The sequence below is a fragment of the Betta splendens genome, chromosome 6 (genome assembly GCF_900634795.4).
Source record: "Betta splendens chromosome 6, fBetSpl5.4, whole genome shotgun sequence".
In the NCBI taxonomy this organism is placed as follows: domain Eukaryota; kingdom Metazoa; phylum Chordata; class Actinopteri; order Anabantiformes; family Osphronemidae; genus Betta; species Betta splendens.
Genome location: NC_040886.2, coordinates 12,468,820 through 12,486,102, shown reverse-complemented (window position 1 = coordinate 12,486,102; position 17,283 = coordinate 12,468,820). Strand labels below are relative to the sequence as shown.

General features: G+C 47.9%; 1 protein-coding gene across 3 annotated transcripts in view; it reads right to left on the bottom strand.

Annotated features, from left to right (window-relative positions):
- The window catches only part of ccdc33 (coiled-coil domain containing 33), a 31,855-nt gene that overhangs the window by 2,211 nt on the left and 12,361 nt on the right, over positions 1 to 17,283 (bottom strand). For 2 of the 3 annotated variants that reach the window (XM_029152517.3, XM_029152519.3), the window contains exons 2-3: positions 780 to 928; positions 636 to 705 (exon numbers count right to left, since the gene is read on the bottom strand). In XM_029152517.3, coding sequence (XP_029008350.1) covers positions 636 to 665 — 30 coding nt within the window. In that variant the 5' untranslated portion in view covers positions 666 to 705; positions 780 to 928. Of the gene's footprint in view, positions 1 to 635; positions 706 to 779; positions 929 to 1,073; positions 1,110 to 1,320; positions 2,729 to 17,283 lie in introns of those variants that run through there. The other variant, XM_029152516.3, reaches the window with a different exon arrangement.

Genomic DNA, 17,283 nt, shown 5'->3' with positions numbered 1-17,283 from the left:
TTGTTACCCCCACGGGACACGGGGGTGAAACTGAGCATCTAATTGAAAGGGCAGGGATGAGGTGACAATCATGACTGTAGATGAGATGGGGTCTCCGCTGGGGGGAACCCACAGGCGTGAGGGGGGGAACGGTTCCCGTGATGAGCCTGCAAAGTCCCGTCATGTGTGAGAAATACAAAAAAGGACTCTCCCTCCCTCTGTGTGATTTCACAGCCTTACTGTCAGACATATTGTCACTCTTGGATAATTGCATCATAGACAGAAGACCTCATTACGCACTATTGTCACTATAACTTCTCAGATCTGTGCATTTCTATCCTGTAATCAGTCAAAACCTGCTTCCATCAGCATAAAAACCGTGAAACAAAGCAAGTAAAATAAAGTGTGAAACTAGTGAAACTCACAGCACCAGAGGAAAATGTCATAATATCCATTTTTAACACCTTTCAAGCTGAGCAAAAATACAAACCTCAGTGCTTCCTGAGTTCAATCAGTCAGAGAAATGTTAATTTATTCCACTAGCTGGCATTTAGTTTTCCCAGCTGTGAACTTCCTGCCTCCTGCCTCAGCTTCCATCCACTATCACTGACTCACTGATTAATTCAACAGTTTACGTATGGATTATGGTCTGTCACCTTAGTTTGGAGGTCGTTGACCTTTGACATCTGAGGATCATCTTCGAATTCGCGTCGGGAGAGAGAGGCTCTGAAGACGGAAGATGTTTGACCCCCGTTAGTGTTGGTTGATGTCAGGTTTGAGTTTGTCACCATCCATCCTACCGTTTGTGTGCATGATGGGCTTCATGTGTGCGGTGTGTGTCGGGTTTGTTCTGCTCCTGAACCTCAGCCTTTCCTCCACTGGCCAGGTAGCGTGGCAGCAGCTGTGCCAGTGCATCATGGGACGGGAGGTTATAACCATCCTCCTGAAGCTGCAAATGGAAATATTAGATATCGCACTTTATTCGAGTAAAATGCTAAATGATCTTCTCAGTAAATTCAATAGCAGTGGTGGTTTCACAGAAAGCAAAAGCTTTTATCTAGAACCTGTGGGAGCTGTGACCTGGTGATGCTCACCGTGCTTGTCTGTGGCCTGTTATGCCTCTTCAGCTCCTGAAAATAAAGGCTGTTATGTCATAATGCACACAGTAACGGCTCAATCAAAAGTCAGCGGCTTAAAGTCCTTAATGTGCCTTGCATATACGCTGCAGACTAGCAATTACACTGGTTGCCAGGTAGCACAAATTCAAGGAAACAGCATTAAATAGGAGCCTTTTGTTCTCCCACGCTTCCCCTCCAACACAATACCTGCACCAGAGCCCACCTTCACAGCTGCAGAGCCACTGACTGACTTTGTCTTCTCTGAGGCCTTCATCCGACAGAAAATGTTAACACCTTCCTTACAAAAATTTCAATACAGCTGATTGCGGCTGTGAATGCGAGGTCCGAAGGTAGAGCGCTCAGCATGTAACCACAACACAAACCGTAGCAACGACCGGGCCAGTGAATAGGATTCTTGTCCTGTTGTGTTCTATAGAGCTCACAACAACACAATGGGATCGATCTGTTTGGAGCTCGCTTTTTAAATCATCTTGTGTGGTGATGGAAAGTAAATAGCAATTTTACAATTGGCTACAATTTGGAGGCCAAAGGTAACTTTTCACTCTGCTGCTTTCAATCATTTAAATCTGAATGTTTAAATCATTCAAAGCTATAATGTTGCTTATTATATATTGTCATGAGCTCGCTTTTAGCTTTTTTATTTAAAGGGCAAGTGAGGTAAATCAGCTTCACTAAAAGATGAAAGGACTGGATACATTTACATTAAAATTAGATCAAGTTCACATTTGATTGGTGTGTGCATCGATACAGTATCTATTCTCTAGTTTACCTTAAAAAAACCCTGCTGGATTCATTTTTTGGATTGATCTTTTTTATCTTTTCCCACTGCTTTAATTTTTTATCATTCAACAGATGCTTGCAGCTATGCGTTCTCCTAGAGAACATAATCTCTTCTAATCAAACAACGTAAACCTGTGGAAGCGAGATCACTTCCTGCAGAGACTAATACCACACTATAATGCATGAGATTGTAAATAACCCCCAGAACAAACTGATCCAGGTTCGTTCGCTGGGCTTCGTGGCCGCTGCCCGTGATCAGAATCCCTGCCACCCTGTTAGGTCTAATCTGTGGAGGAGTGTGTTGGAGAAGGAGGGGGCTCTGTGACAGCATCAGTCTGTGGCCCGGCTCCTGGACTGACATCATCAGAATTCACAACACAGTCTGAAAAATGCAGCAAATAGGCTCCTCATTGAAGTGGCAGCTGGGTCTGCTGCCACACAGAACTTCAATTAGCCTTCCACAGCGAGCCGGCTCCTGCCTCCGCCGGCCCCGTCCTCCCGCGCCTATTTATTTTTGCTTCGAGTCGCCCTTTTCCTTCTTCTTCAACATCTGACCCCAGCCTCCTCCTGGACCAGCTCGTCCCATCCCCTGCCGCCAGCTAGCTGAGTGCTAATACTTGTAGCTCTAATGGACACAGAGGTAAACGGGGCGCATGAGAAGTGGAGGAGAGAAAAAACAAACCTGAGAGGAGGACGCGTGGGTTTATACAGAAAACCAGCACAGCATTGACTACTTATATTCAGCATTTGTTTCTCTCCGGTGCTTTTACACGGTTTTCTAATTATACACTGCACAATTTTTTCCTGATATAAAATGCTCACATTGTCATTCTAATTGAATACTCTTGTTTACACAACAATAAAAGCTTTTAATAATACTGAATTATATCTGGGAAAATTTCCATTTCATTTCATTTAGATCGATAATAACTGAGCTACATTTACAGCCTATGTGCAGTAATATCAAATTATGTCAAACTGAATTCCATGTAATTGTTTTCACCCAGCTGCGACTCAAATGTGTCTTCCAGCGTGATCAAACGTAATTAGAGGCCACCACTGAGAAAACCAAATTTTGCCCCGCTTGCAATCATAGCTGTGCCCCGTCAGCAGGTATGAAGATTTTTAAAATATAGCAATAGAAAGAGAGGCGGGAGGGAGGGAGGGAGGGAGGGGCGAGCGAGGGGTTTCAAGGGCAACAGGCAGCTTTGACTCAAGGACGCGCGAGGCTGACAGCCAAAGGCGCTCGCTACGAGGTCCGCGGTGAGAGCGGAGCCAAGGATTATCGCTAAATCAACATCTGTCAATTACCGTGGTGCCACCATTAAAACAACAGCCTTCCACAAACAAAATAAATTGTGTGTCAGATGAGAGCCACGCAGCTGCATGTTAGATGGAAGATAAAACATAATGTTCAGTTCCTTATCTGGACTTCAAGCGGAACCTTGACGCGACCGTAACCAGGCCTTTGGGTTTTCACTGTTTACTCCGGTGGGTTTCCTGAATTCTCTGATCCTCGTCAAACATGCACGTGAGGTGTGACTAAGCCTCCGGGGACCACGGAGCCCTGACGCCCTGCCAACAGCACGCCGGTATCCAGGCTACAGCCGCAGCGCAGCCAGTGTCAGTGACTGCGTTCCCCTGCCGGCTCCACATGACCTTTCCAAAATGCGATACAATTGAAGCTTAATGACTAACAGCACCGGCTGACATTTACCGAAGCCAGTTCACCGTGGGACAGTTCATGAAACAACAAAGGCAACAAAACAGTACAGTTGTTCAGGTTTAAAGCGACACCACCACCTTTTTATTTTACACAAACGATTTAATGGTAAAGACGGGCAGATCAAAATCAACACATCCAGATGAATTAAAGATGTTTGTTTTGAATTAAAAGCATGTCACATCCCGTCTGGAAGCTGTGAAAAGGGCATGAAGATTGATGAGGGAGCGCCGGGCGGCCGGTTGTGTCGTACATCATTCCTATTTTGGCAGGACTGTCACCGGAATTGAATTTACATGGGGGGGGGCAGACGAGTAACGCAATGATGTCAACACCTCTTCCCGAAAACACAGGAAGGAGGGCAAATAAATCAAGTGATGCCGTGACAAGCTCGGAGGGACGCGTCAGCCTCCACTCAGTGGACCGAAAGCCAGTGACCTGCGCCTTGATTATTCCAAACGGGGGGAACAGGTCAGACGGGCACGTGCCATTAAGGAGAAGGTCAATGGATGCACATGACGGCCGCATACGTAGCTCCCTACTGGCGTGTACATTACTGTGAACGGGTGCTTTTAAAGGCAGTCATGGCTTCACTGCAACCTTGAAAATGACTATTTATCACGTGCAGGGCTCCATCGGAGGGTTAAAGGCGTCAGCGTCACATTGACTGTGGGTTGAAGGCTCGGGCGCCACGTTCATTTCCCCTCGCGTTGCGTCATCACGTCAGGAGCGCAGAATGGAGACGTTGACCCTTCAGCTCGGTCCTGGAGGACAGCGCTCCGCTCCAGCGGGGCTTCACCCCGGCCCCGCGCCAACGCACAGGTGATGGGCCATTAGCCCGAGCTGAGCCGGGAACAGGCTGCTCAGCGCTGATAGCAGCATCCGCAGCAGCGCTTCAAACGGCCCAACCTGAGCTGCCAGCGGCGCTTATCAGGGAGCGACAGCAGGAGGAGGCAGACAGCGGAGGAATTAGCTGTAACCGCGCTGCTTTAATGAAGCGGCTGTAAACCAGACTGGCTGAGAACACAGGACACACCCAACAGGTTGGAGCTCGTACTTTTACCCTGCATAATGTTTTCAACACCAATCGCACATTTTCCTTTTGTCTTTTCACTTCAGACTCAAAATAATGGTAAGATGTGCTTCTGCGGATCAACTGTCAGAACCTTGACCCCTGAAGCTCCAGGGCCTCGAATGCTCTCAGCTCCTCTCTAATGTATGAAGTCAGACTGCACCTCCCACGTTCCTGATTCCCTCCCACGCGCGTCTGATTCTTTTGTCTGTCAAGGCCGGCGCGTATCACTGCCAGCTCAGGCTGAAGCCTGCGTCTGAAGCCCAGCGGCCTTGTTGATTACGCTATATTTTGCACGTCTTCGGGTTCTGGGCCTAACTGAATATCGTTAAAAAAGCAAAGTCTCAGCGTCTGCATTCCAGCACAGGAGGAACAGGGGACAAAGGCACGAGAGGAGCCAGACACAAGGCTGGAGTCGGAATGATAACGAAGACATTCAAATCCGCAATTCAAGCCAAACTCTGTTCGCACACTGTTTCTCATCTCGAAAACGTCCTTTCTCACCGCGCAGTAGACGTAATAAAAACAATGGGAGGCTCGTGTTCCACGCGTCACGGTGACATCTCAACGCCACTAGGTGTCACTGTGGCGCCTCTCGCCTCCGTCAACGGTGGCAGACGCAAGCCTCTGTAACGGGGATGCTCGCGCCGCTGTGGCCAAAACGCACAGCTGTGTGTGGAGAGCGCCTGCGAAGCTATTACTATTCAGGTCCAGCGCTGCTCTCCATCTCCTCTGTCTGCGCTGGTCTCCATGCTCCACCGTAACGCTGCCCGGCGGCCTGCCAGCTCGGAAATTACTCCACGCTGCAGCTCTGCTGGAGTCGGACTGCATACATTACGCTCGGACTGAACCCAGGGTCCTGCCTGTGGGGAGTACCAGGGGCCTGCCAATAAAAAATACATAAAGGCTTTCACACACTCTTACTGTTATTGTTCAAATAATTGCAGTGGTGATGGGGCTCTGACAACAATGACAATGTTCCCGTGCCTCCCTTTCCTCTCTCACCTCCACAGCATCGAGAGAGGAAGCATTAATGCACGACACAGCTACCTGTCTGAGGCCATCGGGCTTCTGCTTGTTCCCCCCGGTGGGAGGGGAAAGAGAAATCAGATTCTTTTCGGAGCAGCCACTGCACAAAATCAATAGCATATAAGTAGGCCTGATGAATTTGGAATTTGTACTGGGAGTGGGTATTGATCAGTCTCTGTGAAAGACTTTTGAAAGCTCATGTAGATTTGCAATCGATATGTAATTTAAAACACATAACTACATGAAATATTCCGAGTCTAACACGGAGGAAAAAGCTTGTATCTACTTTTGAAATGCCAACAATCCACTGATTATAAGTAGTTTACTGGGTCAGCCCGTAGAATGAGCAGAACGCCTGCAACATCCATGTCATCAGATTAGATTCAGACTCGGAGCAGCAGAGGACTCAGGGTGTGGTGCTCCGTCCTGGGAGGGGCAACACGAGCCGCCTCCAGCCGGAATGATGGGACCCACATTAAGAGATTGCACTGAATCAATAGACAGTGAAGGTTTAATGCCGTCACACAGTCAGAGCGTTGGACTCGTGCACGGTGCCTTTTCTGCTTTGCAACCTTCACACACTTAGGTCCAAATAGCCATAGTGCCCATCCAAACCTGCATCCAGCGGTGCTGCTGCAGCCTTTTCCTGTGGCTCATCAAACTGAGAGCTGTGTGCTGGAAGGTATTCTCCAGACTCCCATCTAATATCATTAGGAGCGGATATACATCGCCTGGACTAATCCAGCTGTTCTCCACAATTACATTTCAGCCTCTTAGACCGATCTGACCCAAGTTCACCGCAGCAGTGCTTTCCGAGCAGGACGTAATGATCTCCCCACTGGCTGCTGAGGGAAGGTAGTTGAGCTATTTTCGACTCACGTTCAGTTTCATTCACAGGCACAAAAAGCCTTCAGCTAATATTTTGTAAGGGTGATTTTCCATTTTTCATTGATTGTTTGCTCTACAACCATTTTCTACAACTCACACGTGCACAAGTTGGCTAATTTATTCAAGCAGTATAAACTCACTACAGTTGTAAATAATACACATTAAACTGTTCAGACAGTTGGTAAAATGTTATTATTATTACAAAATAAACTAAATAAAATAAATGCTTTGTATAAATTTAATTTCTTTATTATTATGCAACGTAATAAAACAAAACAAAAAACAAAAGCTGCATGAAGAGCTTGAAAGGTCACGTTTGTGCATGTAGTCATGACATTCCTAGAAATGAGATCAGCAGGATGCGTCTGTGTGCATTCCCCCAGACTGTGCTCGCTATCTGGCATCTGCAGACCATATAACGAGCTGACCGTTCCTAGACGAGCACAACTTCCGTCTGTTTCCCCGAAATGAAGGTGCTGAATTGTGAAACGCACCAAGGACACGTCTTTGTTTGAGGAAGAAGCCAAACAGTCACAGAGGACATATACGGCACTAAGCTATGCATGGTCACACAGGCCCGTCTTCCTCTTAATATTTGTTCTGCCTGCCCGGGCCACCTGCGCACTGACATATGCATTAACCTGCTGCGATGTTCCATCAAACACACATTAAATGGACCGTTGAACCTTCCAGTCTTTGTGGTTGCCCTGGCTCCCTCTAGCCAGAAAAACGCTCATATTTCACGGTTGTGTCATTGCCAACACGCGCAACCTGCCTCGATGCACAAGTGATGACATCTGCAGAGGTAGCGCCTGTCAGAGCCGCTGTGATGATGTGCCTCTCCGTCCAGCCGCAGACAACTAGTTGCAACGGACCTCCGGGCGCTGTCCATGGTGCTGAGGAGAACAAAAGCATCAAAGCTGCAGCTCTTCTCCGAGCTCCTCTCATCCAGGGAGGGGCCGGGCTGCGAGGGGGGAGGCACCGCGTGTACTTGATTCAATTAGGCCGTCTGTGAGGCCTCCCCTGGGAGAAGCTGCAAAGGAAGGGGCTGCAGGCCTGTCTAACAAAGACGTTCAACCCACCCCGTTGCTCCCACTCAATCCACCTCATTAGTCCGCCGAGTGAGTGTTGATCATCTCAAACAGGGTCTTCACCACACTACAGTAAAGGAGGAGCAGATCTTCCTCTGACTTCCTGACAGGCTGAAGAGAAACTAACAGGTAGATAAAAAAGCAAAGCCGCGTTTAGAGTTTTATTGTTGCTGGTAAGCAGCTCCACTGCAGAGACCTAGGCACTGTAGAATGAAACTGTGTTTTGTGTCCTGTTTGTTCTGTGTGCTGCTATATTGCTGATGCTTTCATGCGTTAATGCATTTGTGTACTATACTATGTTTATACCGGCCCATACAAGTTAGGTCTGAGCCTGCAACACCAGCAGAACTAAGAAATTACTCGGCTGCAATATCTCAGTCAGTCCAAGCTGCACACGAGCATCAATAAAGCACATATCTCTTGGCAAACATCTGTCACATCCACTATCTCACTCACACCACTGAAGGTCTGGCGTGTTTCAAAGTTTCCTCTGTGTCACAGAGAATAAGGGAAGCATTTAGCCGTTTTGAATGTCATGCAGATAAATACTGCCCGGCAACATTAGCATTCCCCTTCTGTACATCTGATGCTTTCAAACACGCCAGACGCCCGGGTTTCTGCAGTTGTAAGCTGTCAGCGTTAATGTGAAGTAATGTTAGGATTTGAACAGATAGAAAATCATCCGCTAAAACACGCCATCACTTTAACCCAATCAAACTTTTCATCCAGTAATAAATCTGATTTGGACGAGTAACTGCTGCGAGTGTCTTCGTCGCTGTGTCTTCAGCTCATGTGCAGTGGCAGGTAGTGACAGGCCCACGGACCTGCAGGCTGACAGTCACACCTGCTGTGCTCGGGGACCACTTGGCTGTTTTTGCAATCATCGCCATCAGTGGAGCCAGAGATAATTACACAGCTTCCACCCACCAGCCTGGCCTGCTTTGCTAAAAACGTATTGCTCCGCTGCAGCAATAACACTTGTCTAAATGAATGCACGGCACTTTACTGCACGACTGACAGCATCCATTTATTCTGCCGTCCAACCGGAAAGAAGAAAACAAATTAATTTGGCACTTAAAGCCCCCACCCCTGTGAATAATATATCACCAGCACTATCCCCTCAAGCCCCAACCCCCCACACCAAAATCACCACCATTATTCAGCCCTCTTTATAACTCCCAGTTTTTCGGTAACACAACTATTAGAGACAATCAATCATGGTCTTTACTCATTAATACAGACGGATGAATCGCGAGTGTTTGATCTTGATCTGTTCTGTTCTGACGGTTGCCATTTATCTTGAGCTTAAAACAAGCACGCGTTCACGGTCTCCCATTAAATACAATGAAGAATATTCACCTGTCAGCCACAACTATGCTAATTTCTGCGTGCGCGCTGGAGACAAACTAATGAAGCTACATGCATTTAATGATCCAGCCGATGTAAGAATAGCTTCAGATGAAATGCAAGTCAGCATCAAGTTCATGCTGCACGGATTCTTTAGCTACTGCCTCTTTGTTCACTCACACACTGTTTAGTTTAGAGTGTGGCCATGAGAATAGCAGCTCTCTGACAATTATCACTTGTGCACCCAGAGCCCACTAACACCTCCCCTCCTCCCTCTGGGGAGGACAGACGTTGGGCTTTACACTCTCTTGTGTCCCATTATATTTATGTAAATGAGGCTAAAATCAAGGGAAATCAGGGGGCATCACTTCCTGTTAGTGCTAATTAACAATAAATGCTATATTATATACATTATGTATGAAGCCCCCCTCCTCTAAACAGGCATACATCATGACCTTGAGCACAGCGCTAGGATTAGACTGAGTGAATACAAAGGATATCAGGCAGAAAGTCACAGATTACATTTGCAATAATAAAAAAAAGGTGAGTGAAGTGGAAGTCTGGGGAGTAGCTTTTTGAAAATGACTGTCTGGGAACATAATACTTCTGAAAATAACACACAGGAGCGATATTTTGGCTATTTAGTGTATCAGGCCTCATAAAGGAGACAAACAGCAGTAGAGAAGCAGAGGAGGCACATAACAAGACCCATCATATTTGAGATTGCCACTCTGCTCCTAAGAGCTGGTAAAAGGGACTTCCTCATATCCATTAAAGTGGGACTGCATTAAGATAATAATGTTGAAAGGAAATTGTTAAAGCCCAATAAAATATGTTTAGTACCCTCTCCAGGCACACAACGCATTTATTTGTTTAGCAATTGAGAAGAAAAGTGATTCCTGATGCCCCCCGGCTATTGAGGTGAACCTGTCTGGAAAAAATGAATGAAATGTATGAGCTGGCAGGTTATTAGGTACCTAATGAAAATGAATTCAGTTTAAAGCAACAGTCCTGCAACAGATCCAGAAACAGCTGTAGAGAAGGAAGAAACTCCAACAAAAACATGAAGCAATATTTATAGTATTTGAATAAAAGCTATATATGTGAGAATTATAAGTTAAGCATAAGCAATTAAGCCTCTTACTCCCACAGACACCGAACCTCCATTAGTGTAAATATAGAGAACACTGAAAACATACTGTAAACCTCCTGGACTTGACTGGTGCTGATGAAGCAGCATTGGCTGTGTAAACCGAAAGCCGAGGGACCTGCAGTAAACACAGGGGAGGAACAAAGCAACACACAACAAAGACTCAAACATTCAAGCCCACTCTGACTCCTCCTTTCCTCCACTGTGAGGCTATATTAAGCACAGCATGTCCCTGCGATAATAAGAGAGTCTCTGGGCGAGAATGAGAGGACGTGACGATCAACAGTTGGCACAGAGAGGCCGATCCCAGCAGGCAGTGCTGTTGTGGCATAGCTGGGGTGAGAGCGTGCCCAGCACCTGTCTGGTGCCCTGAGGGGAGCTGGCAGATGGCACTGAAGCTGGAGTGTGTATCCTCATACGCCGAGCATGACTAAGCCACACGCCCTGGGAGGAAATGCAAAGAAGGACGGAGGCAGCGCCCGGCGGAGGCCACTGCACGGGCCTGGAGAGGGGCTGAAGGGTCAAAACGCGCCCGGGGCAGACAGATGTTTCAGCTCATTAGGGCGTGAAGCTGGTCTGAGAGTGTTACAAAATAATACTGCAGTACCTGCATATTTGTAGAAACTCCTCCCATACAGTATTTTGTGAGTCTGTTTCCATCTATATGCGAATGCGCGGCGCTAAAAATGCTTCAGTGCATCCAGACACAGAGCGTCACGAGTGTCATTTACACAGCGACTGATGAGAGCTTGTCCACAGAGACACAGAGCCTGAAACGCTCCGGGCTGAGGCTCCTCTGGGCCGACGCAAAGGTCACCGGTGGCACCGGCTCCAGCGCTCCCTATTGATTCCCAATTCATCACCATTATGCCTGGCAATTACCAACGGAACTGGGTCCTAATCATGGAAATAGATGCAGCGTGAGGATGCATGAGGAATCCTGATGTAGTGTCACTACATGTATAATTCAATCTATAATTAAATCCGACAATTTACAACTGATGCATCGTGAGGTTATAATATGTAACAATAAAACAATAACTCATACTCCTTTTTAACTTGCTTAAGAAAAGCTCAACAAGTTCAGCTGAGAAACTTAATGAAATCGCCTCTTTTGTTCACTTGGAGAAATAAAGCAGGGAAGCTGAGGCTGCAGGGCGAGAGTGAGGCTGCATCCTGCCTAAGCACAGATGGTGGCAGAGCAGGATGTACCAACCTGTAATTTTGCCCACACACACACGTGCACACGCAAGTACACACATGCATTCAGAGTCATCACATATGCATGGGTGCATATGTAAAGGAGCCCCCCCCCCCACACACAGATACATCGGCGGCTCATACTGTGAGCAGACCAACGTACTCGTTCATTGTGGACGGAAAAGAGTTTTGATGCTGTAACAGTGAAATAAGGAAGCGAGACATGCCGATCAAAGGCTGACCGTGGCTCACGGAGACATCCGCGGCCAAGCAGGATAATTAGTGCAGTGGAACGATCGATAGGCCTCGTGTGGGGGTTGCATCCAGCTGAAAAAAGCCAATCTAAGGAAGATTTGTTGGAGAACTGCAGGGGAAGGCAAAATCCAAACGGGCGGAATATATCCCAAAGTGGTGAGATTTACATCAGTGGGAGGGGTTTCTCTCAGTGTGTGTAATAGGCACATACAGCAGCAGGCACAGGATGTCCGCTGTCGCTTTACAGCCTTTTAAAACCACTAGTATTCATTATTAATATTCTAAACAGCCCAAGAAGCACACGAGGCATTGATCACTAACACAAGCTATTGAGACATCCTCAATCAGCACACAGAGCAAGGGTGACCGTCTAAAGAGAGGAGGACAGATCGGTGGGAAGAGGGATGAAGGCGAGGGCCGAGCGGATCGATAGGCAGAGGAGGAGGGGAGGTCCCCGGGGGGAGCGGGGCCTTTTTAGCAGCCCGCGAGGAGAGAGGCGCGACACGTTTCCCCTCTGAGGCGTCGACTGCGGCCGTGACGGGAAGATGCACGAGAGCAGAGCGCTCTGCGGCGCGACAGACGGCGAGAAGAAGCGACAAGCGGAGCTCTCGGAGAGAGAGAGGAGAGGGAAACATGCGGCTCTGCCTCTCTCCAGCTCCCCGCTATGGCTCTGGGACGTCGGCCATGCCCTGCCCAGCTCCTCCCAGTCGCAGCCATCAGGAGCAACACGGAGCCCTGGATTCAAACCGGAGGCATTGAGGTCCATCCTCCCATCGTTTTCCTGGATCCGTTTTATTTAAGGGAAAACCCAAAAAAAAAGGTTGAGGATTTAAAAACCATATTATCAACAGCAACAGTGATAATGACAGACAATAAAATTTGAATTTATATTGTTTTATATTGTCAAAAAAATATTGAGCACCACATGATGTAGTGAAAATTCTATTATCCAAGGACACGTTCAGGTGTCATGAATCACACGACTCTGTGAGCGACAGCGACGTGTCTTCTGTGGAAATACAGCATTTCTCAGAGCATTTCAAATAATACGAATTTGTAATGGCTACTACCTCCCCCCCCCCTAAAAAAGGCATAAATGGAAACACGTTGTGGGTGTCGACTGCCATCCCTGCTACAGATTACGCTTCTGACGCTCAGATAGGAAAATCCATTTGAGCGAACGCAATAAATAAAACATCGAGTTGCACCATTTGCACCTTGGCAACAGCTTGACTATTATTAGAGGACCAGCGGGTGCAGGAAGGACGGAGATGGAAACCCGGACACCACAGACTCTGCATTCATGCATTACTAATTTTATTTTGTGATTATAAAATAATCTATTGAGTGAAAATACGATCCCAATTTCACAGAGAATATTTTAAAGGTGAAGAGTTAAATGACTATTCGCTGTGTCTAAAAATGCTCCACTCCAGCAGAGGTCTGACCAATAACAGCGGCTCATTTCACCACATAAGCGACCGGATTTGTGCCACGCGCTCCACCTGGAAGCCGCGTTTGCGGCTGCAGAGCTCAAGGCAGCTGTCCGTGCGCGCTCTTAAGTGATGTCGGAGCCCTGAGGCGCATTAGTGCTTCAGGACGCACCCATGCTGGCGAGCGCCCGCCCTCCCAGTGAGAACGGGTCCGGCCTCGCCCACCAGCTGTGCCAAACGGCCCCAGCTTATTGATCACGCCGTCCACGGGAGCAGAAGAATGGGAGCAGCAGGGTTTTTCCTGACTGACCTGCTTGAGTGCTCGTCAGGAACAATACGGGCCTCAGCGGGTCGACGACCTGCAGGACCTCCTAAAAGCCGGACTGATTTATGAGGGGGGGGGCCTCGTGTCTGATCTACACACATGGCACATCCAGACATTTAGACCCACGCCACGATTGCCTTAATATCAAATTCTCACTTAGCCTGATTGAGTCAGCATCATTTTCATCTTCCTGGCACGGAGCTCTGAAAGCGCAGGGGGAGATGCGGCATCTTATCGGATATGCTCAAATCTAATTAAAGAAAAATGATTCGCCGCGTTGCCTTGGATTTATGTGCTGTAAATTCCTCCGTGCGCCTCCCTGGACGTTTAACACCGCCACAGGGTCTAATCCATTTATCAAACAAATACTGGGAAATGAGGGGCTAATAATAAATGTAAGACCAGGCTCAAGTTGGACGAGAGGACGCCAGTGAAGAGCAGGCGAAGACACTGGAAATAAGTGGAAGGAGAAAACAGTGAGTGTGGCACTTGGGCCCAGTGTTATTACTGCCACAGTGGGGCAGTAGTCGTTAAAGTAGACCTCAGTAACGTGGACTAGTAGGACTCACTGCAGCATTCACCTGCCTGAGCAGAAGCCATCGCTGCTCTGTGGAGGATTAAAAAAAGAACCACACGACTTCACAAACAGTGATTATGAGTCAGAGCTCTCAAGAGGCTCCTCCATTAACAATACGGCGCAAATCAATGTTTATGGCCGTCATAAAAAAACCTGCAAACTAGGACGCCCCTAAAGCCCAGTTCATCCATAAACACGGCAGATCCAGCAGCTTCATCCTGATTGAAGCTGAAACCAGGCGGCCAGCGCTTCACCTCAGCGTCGCCCCGGATGAAGAGCGGATGAATAACACGGAGCTTCAAGCCTTCATGGCAAAAAATATAATAACCATCCCAAATACATGCAAAGAGACAGGATGCTTTAATTCGTTTCATAAACACGCATGTCTACGTTGGAACAGCATAGCCTCACGTTACAGTAAAATGTCTCCTCCCTCCATTCACATCAGTCCCAGGGGCTTCCAGACCCTAATATCTATGACTGAACTCATGCTCCCTGGGTAGTTGCTCACCTTGACTTAGTTTCCTTGTAATGAGAGCAAAGTCAGACTGCTATTTATTTTACAGTAGTTGAGCATGTGTAGGAGTAGAGAAATGTAAATGATGTCAGTGTCATATTGTTGGTGTCTGTCGCCTTCAGGTAATTTATTTTAAATGATCAGGCAATAACAGTAGGACTCATTTAAATAAAGCAAATGCATCATGTCTCTCTTTTAGGAATAAAAATGAGATTTTAATATGACTCATAGTCAAGTCAATATTTAAAAAAGCAGGTTTAATACAAACACAGTGGTTGGATAAAAGGTAATGGGATACACATAGTTACATAGGGAATGGTAAAGAATGCATGGATTATTCATGTCTATTCCCACAGTGCTGACGCTTCCTTTGGATGGATTGTGCTCGGAGCTCAATAGCAACAGTCCCAGGCAGCCCAGCCTCCTCCACACAGCCCAGATGATGAGCTCCCCCAGAATCACAGACAGGGCCAGCGGCTCCAAGTCAGACGGAACAATGGCGTGCGGTCTGAGGAGAACCACACCGTAAACTAGCACGGCTGAGGTTATTTCAGGGGGAGCGTCGGGTCTGTCGTTGCAGTCAGCAGACGTGTGGAGGTGAAGGCTACAAAAAGACCCGTCACCCTCATGACAGCGCTCCAGTTTGTAGTGAAAACCTGTTTCTGTGCCAGAAAAGCACCTGGAGCCCAGTCGGCCTCGGTGCGGATGGATGGGTGAGGTCACCTGGACCGGCTCCAAACAGCGGTGCTGGAAAGGCTGCAGGCAAGTGGATGCTTGAATGTCAGCCGCGTACAGTAGCTGCCATCACCACAGATATGATGCATCCAGAATATCTGCTAGCAACACAGAACTTTAGTGGATGAAATGAGAGGAACAGCATCGGCTCTGGGAGATGTCTGGGTTTAAAGGACTGCCATCTTAAATGATGTGCTCAGCCTGCAGTGTGAAATAACGTTCCCTCTATGTGAGCTCTGAACTGAGGGTGAACTCCATTTACAAAGAGGCCTCGCTCTGCAGTTTCTGCGCAGTGTTTGCCAAGTCTTTTCTTGGCAGAGGACTTAAAGAAATTCAGAACAGCAACAAAAAACCCAAAACAATCCAACACGATGTGGGTCAAATCTCTGTAACAAATGCTGCCTGCAGCCATCAACACCCCAGACTGTCTGGGCTTCTTACGGGAAACTGACTAATCCTGGGATCTGAGGAATTCCAACAGGTCCCACAGCATCTCCCAGCATCCAGCAGGTGAAGACGGACAGAACGAACCCCTGCGACGCTCGACTGAACATTCAAAACACCTTAGCAACAGTGGGGATCCTTCACGCCGCCGCCGCCGCCGCCGTCCTCCAATGAGCGGGTTCCGCCGCAAAGGGGAGGAGGCAGCCGTGGACAAACAACGCAGGCAGGGGAACAAAGGGAGGAGGCTTCAGGAACGCTGGACCATCAGCATTCCCTTCACACGCACAGCCGTCGCTCCCCGCGTGTAATTATCCCGTCAGCCAACGGGCCGGAACCTCCACCGCGAATGAGCAGACGCAAGCGTGATAATTATCAGCAGCACTAAAAGCCTTTCCTGGGCCGACGCGCAGGGCTGGTTTCACCTTTTGTTGATTCTCCTCGTTAACAGCAAACGAGCTCAAAATCTAAGCTTCACACGACAAGAGCAAAATGTTTCAGGTCAGTTGTTGTTACAGCTGAAATGTTGGTCAATATTTTGTATGTCTCATGTTCAATTGCTCCATAAATTCAAGACAGATCTGTCTAAAATCATCACGTCGCCTTCATAACGAGGCGACAGACAGGAAACTGGTGAGAGATCCTTTTCCGCGCTTTATTAGATTACGGTCACATAACGTCCTGTGATCTACAGCCGAGCCCACGCATCGTTACGCAATAACCTCATCCTATTTGATGGTGCTGGACTGGGTGGAGAGGCTGTGTGTGGGCCCGTGGGTGCAGCGGGTCACGTCCCGACCCCTCCGCCCACGGGACCCGCGCGCTCCACTCCTCCTGGAGGTGCAGCGGCGCCAACCCGCTCACAAACGCGGCACAACCGTCTCTGTCTGTCGCAGCCTTTGAACAGTCTAATCAAACGCTCCCTTTGCCTTGAGAAGCTTAATCCCTCTTAGTGAGGACGCAGGGAACGTGCCACCTGCTCAGGGCGTGACTGCCTTCTGACACCACGCTGCTCCGAATCTCCCAAACAAATGCATAGCTTCACCTCCATATGAATAAAAGCATCCACTCTGTATCTTAGTGTATATGGATGTAGTGACACTACTAATTAATCGACACAGGGAAATTGAGACTTTGCCCTTTTTTTCCAGCTTCGCTTCTAACATCCAGGAAGTGGAACAAACATGACAAATGTCTGATTTACAGGTTATTCATCCTCTGATTTCAGCGGCGGAGGTGAAACATCAAACTGTGTGAATTCTATTTGAGGCGTCAGACTCTCTGCAGCATCTGAGACGCACAGCCGCAGCAAAAAAAAAAAAAATCAAGGTGAAATAGTTGCTATTAATCCGGTGTTTTGTGTTGAAGCAGCGTCGTCACTTGGCTTCACAGCTGCCCACACGAAGCTCCGAGGATCAAACCGGACCTGAAGAAGTGGAGCAGCGCTGCTCAGACGGGAACTCGTCCTAGAGTCGCCTTTAATTCCACGCTGCAGTGGCTTGTTAAGGATAACGTGGCTCGTTTAAACAAAGATGGAGATGTCAAGCTGCGTTAGCTTCCAGGCAGGCTCCGCGCCCACAGGACGCAGCGCTGCCGGGAAAA